Below are 14638 nucleotides of genomic sequence, written 5' to 3'. Positions count from 1 at the left end.
CTGTTCCACTGAAATAGAGACTTGCACCAAGTAGAAAATTTCAGTGGCCACTTAAACACCAGCAACAATGTGAACATCTAAATAAGGTAATATTTTCCATATATTAAAAGAAAAAGGAAAGCCAGCTTGAATAAAAATAGATTTTAAACAAATAGCAAAGGAGAATTGTTAACCAAACCAATCAAGAAGTTTAGCAGATGAATTCCACCTACAAAAATCTAATTTTATTTAAACTATATGAAGTACAATTATAGGATATGGTAAAAGGTTATTTTTTAATTGTAATTTAGACTCCATACCAATTTAAATTTGTATTCTTTAATCTGAGGAAATCCCTTTCTGAAAAACAGTATGGCTTAATATTTTATTCGTTGGTGAAGATAAATTGAAGTTATAGTTGTACCTATCAAATATCAGTTTGCAATGTATTAAATATTTACTGATGGTGTCTCTTTCTCTCTTTTTAAAGCTGTTCTTTACCTCTATCCTGCGCAATCGCCATAGCCGGGTTTACTTCATGACCCTTGGAAAACTTGAAGAGCTCCAAAGCACTTATGGTGTTTAAAAGGTTCCAATGATTTATTATAACAATTACAAACATCATAAATATACAATTTGCATTTTAAATTTCTGATATTAAATGAGCATACAGTTTTACTGGTAGGGAAAAATTAAATCAGATACTTTTAATGTAGCACAGAATAGTTTTAATGAGAAATGTAGCTTTATATATAAAATTAACTATAGCAAGCTCTATGTACTCCAATGGTGTACAATATCTTTTGCACAAACCTTGTAACTTTTGTTACTGTGAATTCAAACATTACTCTTTGGACAGTTTGGACAGTATCTATATTCAGATTTTACAACATGGAGTTAAGAAACCTGTAATAAGTTAGATTCCAAACAGCTTTCAAAAGAATTGGCCCTAAATGAGGGGGGTTTTTCGGGAAAAAAATAAAAATAGCAACAAACCATATGTAAATTTGCCAAGTCCTATAAAGAACCAAAGGTTAGATTATGAAATGAAAATAATAAGGACTAAACATAAACCAGACTAAGGCTGAACAACCTGCATGTCTGGAGAAAACTACAGTGATAAAGGGGAAAAGGCCACCCATTTCCTCATTGCTCCATGACAGTTAAGCCCACAGACAGAGAACAGTTGTGTTCTTTCACCCCATGTTAAGCTGGTTTTCTCCTGATAAGAAGAAAGGAAGAAAGCCTCGGATGCTTGATTTTCCTCAGAAACTCCAAAGATGTGCAATAGCCGTTTTTAAAAACCACCGAATAATACACTTGCAAGCCTGAATACAGGACTGAACTCCTATACACATGTACTGTAGAATAAGTTGTATATTTTAATACTTTAAAGTAGGCGTCAAATTCTATCCCCAAAGACAAATTGGTTGATTTATCAAAATTCTTATCTGGCCAACAGTGTGACCATCAGAAGCATTAAATATTTTCCTGATTCCAGATTAAACTATATAAAAATTTCACTCCAGTCATTAAACAAAAATTACAAAATGTAACAGCAAAAAGTTTTGGCTGCTAATACTTGTGTTTTTCATGTTTCTATTTCTGTAATATCAGAAATTAATCTAAAAGTGATAAGTCCACATGTAGGGACTTAATGTAATAGGTTAAAAAAGATTTTGAAAGAAAATACAACTTTCATCAAATACCTAGGTCTACAAATTTATAGTCGTGAAAAAATCATTCTAGTCCATCACTCCAATAAGTTATAGACGCCATAGATAGGTGGCGTTTGGTCACCTATGGTAATTGCTACCTGGTGAAAAGCATCATTTCTGCATATCCATCCTCAATACCATGGTTAGTTCTGGAGCAGTAGAGAAGCAACAGAACTACCACAAAGTATACCTCACTATAATTCCTCTAGTTCTGCTTCTAAAATCTGAAGACGGTGCTAGTGGGATAATAATTTTCAAGCTACCTGGTTAAACCAAAATACAAAAGCAGACTATGTGTGATTTCATGATAGCACGTTATTTCTTGGCACCTTGGCGCCAGGAATGATGATTTGGATTTTCCTAACAACTTATATCAAGAATGTAGTAGCTCAATAATGAGAATTTAGGAGAACCTGAATCCATGAATTAAAAGTAAATGTGATTCACATTTCTGTTACTGTGACACAATAATGTGATCTTAAAACTGGCTTATCCTTGAGTGTTTACAACTCAAATGACTTTTTAAATGCAGTAGTTTAAAGAGAAAACAAAGTTTTATGTCAAATTATTTCCTTAGAAGTAGTCTTCATTATTATAAATTTGTACACCAAAAAGGCCATGGGGAACTTTGTGCAAGTACCTCATCGCTGAGCAAATGGAGCTTGCTATGTTTGAATTTCAGAAAATTTTCTCATTTAAGTAGCGTGTAGAATCAAGTCTTTTAAGAATTCATTTTTTCTTCATAATATTTACTCAGTTAAGGTTCAAAAATAAATTTTATCTTAAAATCATATTTTTAACACAGTAAGACAGTAAACTATTTTAGGAAGTCAACTCCCATTGTGCTCTGTGGCTGTTATTCTAATAAATATACACAATAGTGAACTGCATCTACAGAGGTGTCCCAAAGTAAACAAGCAAGAGACATTGCAAATGTGTAATTGAGCGTTAAATGATAAGGTGCTAATGAGGAAAGGAAGCTGGGCACATATTAAGAAAGGAGATTGAGATGTTGGATAGCCAACTTAGGAAGGACTGAAAATATTTAAAGTGGTTTGTAGGTAATGAATATTTCCAATTTAGATGTTAATCCATCTGGAATTTTTACATCCTTTGCCAGCTGAAACAAGAAAGTGAAGGGACAATTAAATTTCACAGTCAGTGCACAGTGACAGAAAAAATTATAACTACACCTCACCTTGTAGCAGCAGTACCTGGAAGCCCTGGCCCACCAGAGAAGCATTGAGGGGGATTTCTGAAAAGCCAGATTCCCGAGTCCTGTGAGTTGAAGCATGAAAGTTCTGGCAAGTTGTGAGTAGCATTGGGACAGAGTACAGTGTTATTTTAGTGTACTTTAGTTCTTTCACCAAAGCCCTTGTCCAAAATAGAAGGAATTATTGAAAATGTTCAAAAGCTAGAAAATGACGTATGCAAAGGGCTGACAAGAAAAGTTCAGTGTGATTAGGTCTCTTGAAGTAAGGTAAGAGCCTCAGAGGAAACAGTAAGAAAGGATAATCATTAAGATAGTAAAATAGGCAAAGCAGAAATCACACATGTATACATAGAAGCATACACACGCAAACCATTAGAATGCATACATTTTAATATTTTCAGTGCTACCAGTTTCTAGATAAATTAATCACTAAGTGTTTTCTGCCAGGACATTTAATTGAGACACTATCGATAAAACTAGGAATAGTGCCACATGAATTCAATGGGATCTTTTAAGTACTCTTCAGTTCTTTTCAAAACTGTGCCTATTTAAATCAATTTATATTCAATCTGTGCTCTAACTTCAAAATTTATTGAAATAATCTTTGAGACTGCTAATTGTTTCATCAGAAAGTCTGCAATGAATCATTGTTCAACCTCTAAAAATAAAATGTTTTTAAATGTATTGATTGATGTCATTATTTGAAATACACTCGTCCAATACCTCAGAATTAAGACTCATTCAAGGAATATTCATTTCTATAAAGTATATAATAATGCACTGATTGGGAGGTGTTACATGTTCTGCCTATTGTTCCATTAGGAATTCTAGCCAAGGAGGGGTATATTAACCTGACTAAAATCTTTCTGTGTACAGTGGTGGAATTAGAAAGTAAAATCTTTCTGGGTACAGTGGTGGGATTAGTTTTCCTCTAAATATGTGGAACTTTAAACAGACACACAGACTCACAGGGTATGGGTAAAACCTGAGCAAGTTTTAATGTTGACTTCCTTCCCATCCCATCCCAGTGTCTGTCCTGAAGTCCAGTGGAGAAAAAAGAGGAGAAACTTTATCCAAAAAGTGGAGTAAAGATTTATAGTTTATTAACATTCAATAAAGGGTTTAGTGCAGAGTGATGGTAGAAAATGGAAGATAAACATGGAAGATTGTCAAGGAAGCCAAGTTCTTCAGTTAGGATCAGGAGAGGAATAGCACTTCTCTCAGCAGGTCACAAAAGCGTTAGAGGACCGGTCCCATGAAGATCCTATTGTCTCAGAACATTCTGGAGAGGTGTTCATCAGACTTTCCTGTTAGAGCCAATTGGTGTGGTCCTAATTTGTCAAGTATGGCCAGACATTCAGGAGTTGGGTTACGTGGACATGACATGCTTGCTCAGGCTTTTAGAGGCTAAATTCAAAATACTTCATTATGATCAAATTGACTCATTCGGCTTGATACATAGGACCCACCGACTTCAACTACTTTAAGGGACAGTGTTATGAGCCAAGGAACAAAAATATCGTCACAGATTGGAATTAGAATAGGCAGGGTGATGCCCTAAGGCTGAAAGATGGCATTATCCTGGGGATCCTTTACCAAAGGATGGGATAGTGTAGGTCATGAATAGAAATCGCTATTGGTAACTTTATCATTCTCAAAGGGAACAGTGGGTTTACAGACTCCAACACTGCAAGTCTATTAACAATCTTTTTCCAGTATAATAACACTTTTTTCTTTATAGGTCCTTTAACCCTCACCTAAGGATAGTCAGGTTGAGTGTGCCTGCTCTTTAATAGACAGCTAATGTAATAAAGGCCAACATGTTTCAAAAAACATTGTCAGTATTACATTTTATATTGTTTACAACCATGGCAACTGATTAAAGAAGAATAGTTCCTAAGGGAATAAAATTGATTCTATATGGATTTATATTTTCAGCAGCTAGTGCACAGCCTACTTTGTAGAGAAATACAAAATCAGGTTTGGGATTAACTTTTTCTTATAATGTTGCCATCCCATACATCAAAGTGCCTCATTTGGTGCTTATACAGCAAAGACCCAATAAAAAACATGAGTTTAAAGGGAAAACTGAGTCTTTTTGATTTGATTGTCCTTAGTGCTATTTAATTTACAACAGCCTGAAATGGAAACTCACAAATCCAATTGTTTAATCATAGTACCATCTGGGTTCCAGTGACCAAAGTGTAATGACCTATTTTGGGTAACTTCAAATTACTTTACCCTACAAACCTGAAATGTAACAAAGAGTAGGTCAAAACAAAACTAAAAGGGTGTCTTTTAAAGTTTTGTTTACCTTTAAAAGCAACACATAAGGGACCACTATGCCCCTTTAGTAATTACCCAAGGATCATGAGAAATGACAAAGGTTATTTAATAACATAAAAACAGCACAAAAACAAGCTATATAACTGTCTGTTTTGTACAAACATTTGATTTGAATCTGATTCTTTTTCACAAGAATGACTCAACGTTGCAGCATCCTGAGACATATTTAAGGGTCATCAAAGTTTGTCAATATACTATTGATCCCAAAATTTAAAATTATGTTCCCATAAACCGATATATCAAATTCCAGGCATCCCCTGAAGGTACTTTTTTAGCTGATGAAAGAGTGTGTCTGACTTGCAGGTAGCCATTAAAATGCATGCCAAATGGAACAATATTTCCAAAATTCTAAAAGCAAACTTTTAACACCATGAAGTTGAGTCTCACAAGTCCAGATAGTGAGAAATGAATATAATGAAGTTCAAAGTAAATTGGACTACACAAAAATGAAAATCTTCTCTCTAAAAGTAAAATTAATATTATACGACAGGCTGGGAAAATAGGCACTTCATTTCACAGTGTAGAAAGTATTTATGAATTTTATTCCACAAACCTGTATGTGCAAAAACCAATCCAAAACAAACAAAAACTGGTTATTTGAACTCCAACTCTTATCCCACCAGTCTGAGAGGAAATTTAAACTTAATCATTATTTGTTCTTTCCTTATTTAGCTACTAGGGTTGTACGAAGGTCTGAGGGATCAGAAAAAATAGGGGTACCCCACCGATCTATAGTCTACACTGGTCAAGATTGTTACACTCATTGCTCACTTAGTCTCTTGCGGTGACTCTGCAACTTCTGTGTCTTGTGTAGCTATGGAACTCTTTGTCAAAGCAGGGAGCCCAGATACCTAGGGTCATATCCACGGTGGTCACAGTACCTCCCTGGGTGCTGGGTGGGCATAGGTCCCTGCTGCTTTAAGTAACCACAGTTCCTCATATCCTTTCCTATTCCTGGTGAATCTCTCTCTCTCTCTCTCTCTCTCTCTCTCTCTCTCTCTCTCTCTCTCCTGTTAAGCTCTTGTACTTCTGTCCTCACCTCATCCCATATAAAATGTAATTACCTCTTTCCTTTCCCTTTGTGAAAATTGTGTCAAAGAGCTTAAGCAAAAAGTAAACAAAAATCCAGCATGAGATTTTGACACAATTTTTACCTTGAGTTCCACTGTATAACCTTTGTACCTGCCCAAGGAAAAGGACCCATCCATAAACTTGGGGAGAGTAAATTCAGTTAGAACAAATTAAGACCACAATTACTTATCCTGTCACCTACATATGAAAAAATAATTCAACTTAATGTAATCAAAGAAATGAACATTTCAAAGTGAAACATTATTATTGCAATGATAAGGAAGTACAGAAATGTCTAATCACTTCTCATTACTCTCTCTACAGTCCCCTCCCTAGTACCCTGACCCTTTCCTTTGTGCCCTGTTGCAGCTTCCAAACAATTGTCCCTTCTAAGTCATTGTCTCTCTTTCCTTGGTAGTCTCCACTGTTGAATCTCTTGCTATCAGACTATACTATCCATTACTCATCCTTGTTTCAGTCATGTATAGACCTCCACATCATTCCTCTTCATTCCTTAAAAATTTTAATGCTGGCTTGCTGTCATTTCCTCCAACACTATTTCTGATTCTTGATAAAGTTAATATCTACTTAGATGATTCTGTCAATATCCTTTGGCCTGTAATCCATGGCTTACTATCCAATTAAACTTGACCACATTATCTCAGCCACCCACCTCCAGAGTAATACACTCTAGACTGTATCATTACCATTAATTATACTTTTACAAGCTTAGGTTCAATTGTTCCAGTCTCAGACCACCACCGTCATTTTCCAACTGACTCCATCACTGGACTCCAAAAATTCTTTGACTTCATATGGACCCACAATTCAATGATCCTAACATCTTTTTACTGCCCTTCACCCTCACTCAGAGAAGTTCTCAATCCCTTATTGGCTCAGCTAACATTTCGTGGTATATCAACATAATCAGTCCTATGCATGGGCCCTTAACTTCATTGCCTTTCTTTAGCTTAGCAAAATTATAAATTTCCTTGAATCATATTCTTTGTCTCCTCCACACCCACATCAGTGCAGCGGATTGTGGCTATAGAAAACACACAACTGTGCTAACTTGTCTCATTTTGAATTCATTCCTGAAAGCCACCAGTGGGCTGGCAATGCAACTCAGTAATTTATACAACATTTCCCTATTCCACTCACTCTTCCCACTTACATATGGGAAGATGAAAATTTCATATTTTCTCTTCTGTCCTTAATCTTCTAAAATCTGCCTCCACTGATTCTCCTTCTCACCTAATGACCTGCATTCTTCACTGAGAAAATAAAAGCAATCAGTAGCTCCCACCATCTTATCCACCCATGTATTAAGTTGATTCTCTGCAATTCCTCTTCTACAAATCATTTTTATAGTAATTCCAGTCAGATTTTCATTCCCATCATTCCACAGAAAGAGCTGATGAGTTCTTTGCAAGGTCATCAATGACCTCTACATTGTTAAATACAGTGCCAGTTTTTCCCAGTCCTCTTTCATTTAACATATCAGCAATGTTTGGCAAAATTGATCAGTCCCTCCTCCTTGAAATAATTTCTTCTCTGGCCACTGGGATACCACTCTCTCCTGATTTGTCTCCTACATCACTAGTGCAGTTGATTGTGGCTCTACAGTCATGAACAATTTTGCTAACTGGTCTCATTTCTTCCTGTCTCCTCTTCTGATTTCTTTTCATCTCCGTGATCTCTAAATGTTGTAGTATCTCAGGGTTCAGTTCTAGTATATTATATCTCTTCTATCTACAATTTCTCCTTAGGTGATAACATTTATTCTAGTGCATTTTAATGTCATCTATACACAGACAACATCCAAATAATTACTTCCAGTCTGAACCACTCTTCAGAGCTCCAAACTCATGTAATCTACAGCTTATATGATATATTCATTTTTGGCAGAATTCTCCAACAAAACCACTTGTGCCTGAAGATTTCTTTTTGGGGAGTAGCTGTGAAACTATGAATTAAATTTTTTAATGGTTATAGGGCTGTTAAGATTGTTTAATTCATCTTGGTTGAGTTTTAGTAGTGTATTGTTTTTGAGGAGTGGTCCAATTATTTTAAGTTGCTGGATCCTTAGTGATATTCCCTGCCTCAGTCTTGGTAGTGGTGATTTATGTCTTCTATCTCTTTATTTTTGTATGTCCTGCCAGAGGCTTATCAATTTTATTGACTTTTTGAAAACCTTGTCTTTGTTTTGTTGATTTTCTAGATAGTTTTCCAATTTTCACTTTTATTGATTCTTGCTCTTATTTTTATTATTCTCTTCCTTCTGCTTTTTATAGATGCATTTTGCTCTTCTTTTTCTATTTCCTTGAGGTAGGAACTTACATTATTAGTTTGAGACATTTCGTTGTTTACAGTGCAAGTATCTAGTGCTATAAGTAATTTAAAACCTAATTCTGTCATTGTATTATTTTTTTTTCTTCTAGTTCTTTCTTCTAGTTCTCTTTTCTTGACTTCCTGTGGGCTACTTGGCCGTTTCAGTTTATTTATAATGATTTTTAGTGTATTGCTTTGTATAATTTTTTGGTGGTTACACTGGGTATTAAAATATACTTATTGGTTCTTTACACTAATAATGAAATATCAGAAAGGGACTGTAAACAAACAATTACTTTTAAAATTATATCAAAAACATAAAATATTTAGGAATAAATCTTACCAAGGAGGTGAAAGACTTATATGCTGAGAACTACAAAACATTAATAAAGGAAATTGAAGTTGGAAAGATATCCTATGCTCTTGGATTGGAAGAATTAATATTGTTAAAGTGGCCATACTACCCAAAGCAATCTACAGATTTAGTGTGATCCCTATCAAATTACCTGTGACATTTTTTACTGAGCTAGAACAAATAATCCTAAAATTTATATGGAACTATAAAAGACCCAGAATTGCCAATGCAATCCTGAGGAAAACAAAAAACAAAGCAGAACACATAACCTTTCCAGACTTAAGACAATACTACAAAGCTACAGTAATCAAAACAGCATGGCAATGGCACAAAAATAGACATACAGATCAATGGAACAGAATAGAGAGCCCAGAAATCAACCCACACACTTATGGACAATTAATATTTGAAAAAAGAGGCAAGAATATACAATGGGGAAAAGACAGTCTCTTCAGCAGATGGTGCTGGGAAAGTCAGATAGCCACATGTAAATCAATAAAGTTAGAACACACCCTCACACCATACACAAAAGTAAACTCAAAATGGCTTAAACACTTACATAAGACAAGGCACCATAAAACTCCTAGAAGAGAACATAGACAAAACATTCTCTGACATAAATTGTACCAATGTTTTCTTAGGTCAGTCTCCCAAGGCAATAGAAATAAAAGCAAAAATAAACAAATGGGACCTAATCAAACTTACAAGCTTTTGCACAGCAAAGGAAACCATAAACAAAATGAAAAGACATTCTACAGACTGGGAGAAAATATTTACAAACAATGCGACTGACAAGGGCTTAATTTCCAAAATATACAAACAGGTCATACAGTTCAATAACAAAAATAAACAAACAACCCAATCTAAAAATGGGCAGAAGACCTAAATAGACATCTCCCCAAAGAAGACATACACATAGCCAATAGGCACATGAAAACATGTTCATAATCACTAATTATTAGAGAAATGCAAATCAAAACTACAATGAGGTACCACCTCACACTGGTCAGAATGGCCATCATTAAAAAGTCTACAAATAATAAATGCTGGAGAGGGTGTGGAGAAAAGGGAACCCTCTTACACTGTTGGTGGTCTTGTAAATTTGTGCAGCCATGTGGAGAACAGTATGGACCCTCCCAAAAAAACAAAGATAGAGTTACCATATGATACAACAATTCCACTACTGGGCATATACCCAGAAAAAACAAACTTCAAAAAGATACATGCACCCCTATGTCCATAGCAGCACTATTTACAATAGCCAAGGCATGGAAAAAACCTAAATGTCCATCTCCAAAGAAATGGATAAAAATGTGGTACATATATACAACGGAATATTAGCCTCAAAAAAAAAGAAAGAAAGAATGCCATTTGCAGCAACGTGGATGGACCTAGAGATTATCATACTAAGCAAAGTAAGTCATAAAGAGAAAGACAAATGCCATATGATATCACTTATATATGGAATCTGAAATATGGCACAAATGAACCTATCCATGAAACAGAAACAGGCTCACAGACATAGAGAACAGACTTATAAACTTGTGGTTGCCAAGGGGAAGGGGGTGGGGGAAGGAATTACAGGGAGTTTGGGATTAGCAGATGCAAACTATTATAAATAAGATGGATAAACAATGAGGTCCTACTATATAGCACAAAGAACTATATTCAATATCCTGTGATAAACCATAATGGAAAAGAATATGAAAAATATATGTGTATAACTGAGTCACTTTGCTGTACAGCAGAAATTAACACAACATTGTATATCAACTATACTTCAAAAAAATTTAAATTATATATATACTTATGGGATTCATCATAGCCTAATGATATCAACATTTGACCACTTGAAGTAAAATGTGAAAACCTTACTTCCATTTAGGTCCCTTTACCTTCTCCATTTTAAAATATCTTTAACTTGAGTATCAGATTGTGCTTTAGTCTTCAACTATCATTTTTAGATAATGGCATGTAAATATCATTATAATTTATACAACTCATGAGGGAAGGGATAGTTTATTGTATTATCATATTTCTGGCTCTTTCCTTTTTTCTTCCTTCTTCCTGAGTCTCCAGATTGCTTCTCGTATCATTTCCTTTCTGTTTGAAAAACACCCCTTCACCAATCTTTCAGTGTACCTCTTCTAGAGACCAATCCTTTTAGTTTTCTTTAATCCTAGAATGAATTTACGTATTTCTACCTTTATTCCTGAAGACTATTTTCACATGATATAGAATCCAAAATTGACAGTTCTCTTACTTCAGCACTTGAAAAATATGTACCAGTTCCTTTTGACCTCCGTGGTGTTAGATGAAAAAACTGCTCTCATTCTAGTTGATGCTCCTCTATAGGTAATACATTTTTTTCTTTCTGTCTCCTTTCAAGACTTTTTCCTTTGCCTTTTGTTTTCAGAAGATTATTCTGTGCCTTGGAGTGGATGTCTTTGGATTAATTACTTTTGAGTACCGTCAAGGTCCCAGATGGAGAGAAGAGAAAGAGAGGGTAGTATGGAAAATAATATAAAGAAATAATGACAGAAAATGTCCAAATATGGTGAAAGACATAAGCCTAACAATTCAAGAATCTGATTAAACTCTTAGAACTGTTTTTACAGCATCCCATGTGTTTTGGTATGTTGTTTTTACATTTTCATTTCTTTAATATATTTTAAATTTCCCTTTTGGTTTCTTCTTTGATTCATTGGTTGTTCAGGAAAATGTTGTTTAATTCCATATATTTGTAAATTTTCCAGTTTCTTCATTTTGATTTCTAGTTGCATACCATTGTGGTCAGAAGTGATATTTGGTATGATTTTAGTCTTCTTAAATTTGCTAAGACTTGTTTTGTGGCCTATTATATGATGTATCCTGGAAAATGTTCCATTCATGCTTGATAGTAATGTGTATTCTGCTGTTGGTAGATGGTAGAATGTCCTGTATGTGTCTGTTAGATTCATTTGTTCTAAAGTGTGGTTCAAGTCCAGTGATACCTTGCTTATTTTCTGTCTGGATGATCTATCCATTTCTAGAAGTGGGGTATTAAAGTTCGATACTATTATTTTATATTGTCTATTTCTCCCTTCAGATCTGTTAGTATTTGCTTAATATATTTAGGTGCTCTGATGTTAAGTATGTATATATTTACAATTGTTATCTCTTCTTGTTTAGTTGACCTCTTTATCATTATATAGCGACCTTCTTTGTCTCATTATTGTTCTTGGCTTAAAATCTATTTTACCTGATATAAGGACAACTATCCCTTTTCCTTTTTGGTTTTCACTTGCATGGAATATCTTTTCCTTTACTTTGAGCTTAAGTGTGTCCTTAAAGCTGAAGCAATTCTCTTGTAAGCAGCATATACTTGGATGTTTTTTTTAATCCATCCAGTCATTCTGTGCCTTTTTATTAGAGAATTCAATCTATTTATATTTAGAATAATTATTGATATATAAGGACTTACTAATATCATCTTATTAATTGATTTCTAGCTGTTTTGTAGTTCCCTTGTTCCTTGCTATCTTTCTTACTGCCTTCGTTTTTGAATTGGTGATTTTCCACTGTGGTATGCTCTGATTCCCTTCTCTTTATTTTTGTGAGTCTACTATGGAGTTTAGCTTGTGGTTACCATGAAACGTACATAAAATATCTTATAGCTAAACACTCTATGTTATGCTGGCAAAAACTTAACTTCAATCACATACAAAAACTGTACCCTTTTACTTCCCCCTTTATGTTTTTAATGTCACAATTTACCACTTTTTATACTATGTATACATTAACAAATTATAGTGGCTACAGTTATTTTTAATACTCTTGTCCTGTAATCTTTATACTATAGTTAAGTAGTTAACACATCATCATATTACAGAATTAGAGTGGTCTTAATCTAACTGTGTATTTACCTTTACCACTGAATTTTGTATTTTCACATGTTTTTGTCACTAAATAGTGTCCTTTCATTTCCTTTTTTTTTTTTTTTTTTTTTTTACAGTACGCGGGCCTCTCACTGTTGTGGCCTCCCCCGTTGCGGAGCACAGGCTCCGGACGTGCAGGCTCAGCAGCCATGGCTCACGGGCCCAGCCGCCCCACAGCATGTGAGATCTTCCCGGCCGGGGCACGAACCCGTGTCCCCTGCATCGGCAGGAGGACTCTCAACCACTGCGCCACCAGGGAAGCGCCTTTCATTTCTTTTTGAAGAACTCCTTGCAGTATTTCTTGTAAGGCATGTCTAGTGGGGATAAATTCCCCAAGCTTTTGTTTGTCTGGGAAAGTCTTTATTCTCTTTCATTGAAGGATAACTTTGCCAGATAGAGAGTTCTTGGTTAGCAAATTTTTTTTTCCTTTCATCACTTTGAATATATCATCCTACTCTCTCTTGGCCTGTAAGTGTTCTGCTGAGAAATCCACTGATAGTCTAATGAGAGTTCTTTTGTAGATTACAAACTTCTCTTCAACTTGCTGCCTTTAAAATTCTTTCTTTGTCGTCATTTTGGCAGTTCTATTACAATGTGTCTTGGAGAAGATTGTTTTGGATTGAAATAATGGTGTGACCTATTAGTTTCATGAATTTGGGTGTCTAAATCTCTCCCCAGTTCTCAGCCACTATTTATTTAATAAGCTTTCTGACCCCTTCACTCTCCCTTTGCCTTCTGGAATTCCAATGATTTGTATATTGGTTTCTTTTATGGTCTCTGATAGATCACATAGGATTTTTTCACTCTTTTTGTTGTTCTCTGACCGGGTTATTTCAAAGTCCCTATCCTCTATCTCGCTGATTCCACTGATTCTTTCTTCTGTTTGACCTATTCTGCTGTTTATGTTCTTTACTGCAGTTTTTTTTCATTTTATTCATTGAATTCTTCAGCTCTGACTGTATGTTTGGTTCTTTTTTATGATTTCTCTTTGTTAAATTTCTCATTTTGATTGTGTACTGTTTTCTTGATTTCATTGAATTGTCTGTGGGTTTTTTTGTAGTTCACTGAGTTTCCTTAAAACAGCTATTTTTAATTCTTTATTGTATAAATCATAGATCTCCATATCTTTGTGTTTGGTTACTGGAAGATTATTGTGATCTTTTAGTGCTGTCATGTTTCCTTGATTTTTCATGTTCCTTGGAGGTTTGTGTTGCTGCTTTCACATTTGAAATAACAGTTACCACCTCCAATCTCTACTAACTGCATTCAGGGTAGAAATACCTTTAATCAGTCCTGCTGTAAATTCTGAGAGTCTCTCAGACCTTGTATGGATACAGCTGTTCCCTGCTTCCTGTTCCTTCTTGTGGCAGAATTCTTAAGCTTGTATGGCTTCTCTTGATCCTACAGTGCATCAGGCCAGTTGCTGATAGTCTCTCTTTTGCTTTCTTGAAGGAGATACTACAGCTCAAGTTTGTGCTTTCTCCCTTGCCCACAAACCCTGGCCTGCTTTCTGTGAATGTTCCCTAGTCTTCTTCCAAATCACACTCTCATGGTCACCACAGGGAGCCAGCTACAGAGTTGGAGGAGGTGTGGATTTGGTATGCAATACACTGTGGGTGTCTATGGGCCAGTCCAGGGGATCTGTGGTTGAGATTTTCCCTACAGCTTCTGGGTAGATTTCCTAATTGAGTCCAGAATGCAGTCAGTA

The 14638-nt window shown here is 35.2% G+C and overlaps 1 protein-coding gene across 1 annotated transcript in view; it reads left to right on the top strand.

Annotated features, from left to right (window-relative positions):
• Positions 1 to 3609, top strand: part of NRK (Nik related kinase) — a 167380-nt gene extending 163771 nt beyond the window's left edge. The window contains exon 29 of the mRNA XM_027097516.1: positions 470 to 3609. Coding sequence (XP_026953317.1) covers positions 470 to 565 — 96 coding nt within the window. The 3' untranslated portion in view covers positions 566 to 3609. The remainder of the gene's footprint in view (positions 1 to 469) is intronic.
• The last annotated feature ends 11029 nt before the right edge of the window (positions 3610 to 14638 follow it).

The sequence above is a fragment of the Aethalodelphis obliquidens genome, unplaced genomic scaffold, assembly GCF_003676395.1.
Source record: "Aethalodelphis obliquidens isolate GAN/ISIS:26980383/991018 unplaced genomic scaffold, ASM367639v1 scaffold114, whole genome shotgun sequence".
NCBI lineage: Eukaryota > Metazoa > Chordata > Mammalia > Artiodactyla > Delphinidae > Aethalodelphis > Aethalodelphis obliquidens.
This window is presented reverse-complemented; position numbering and strand designations above follow the sequence as displayed.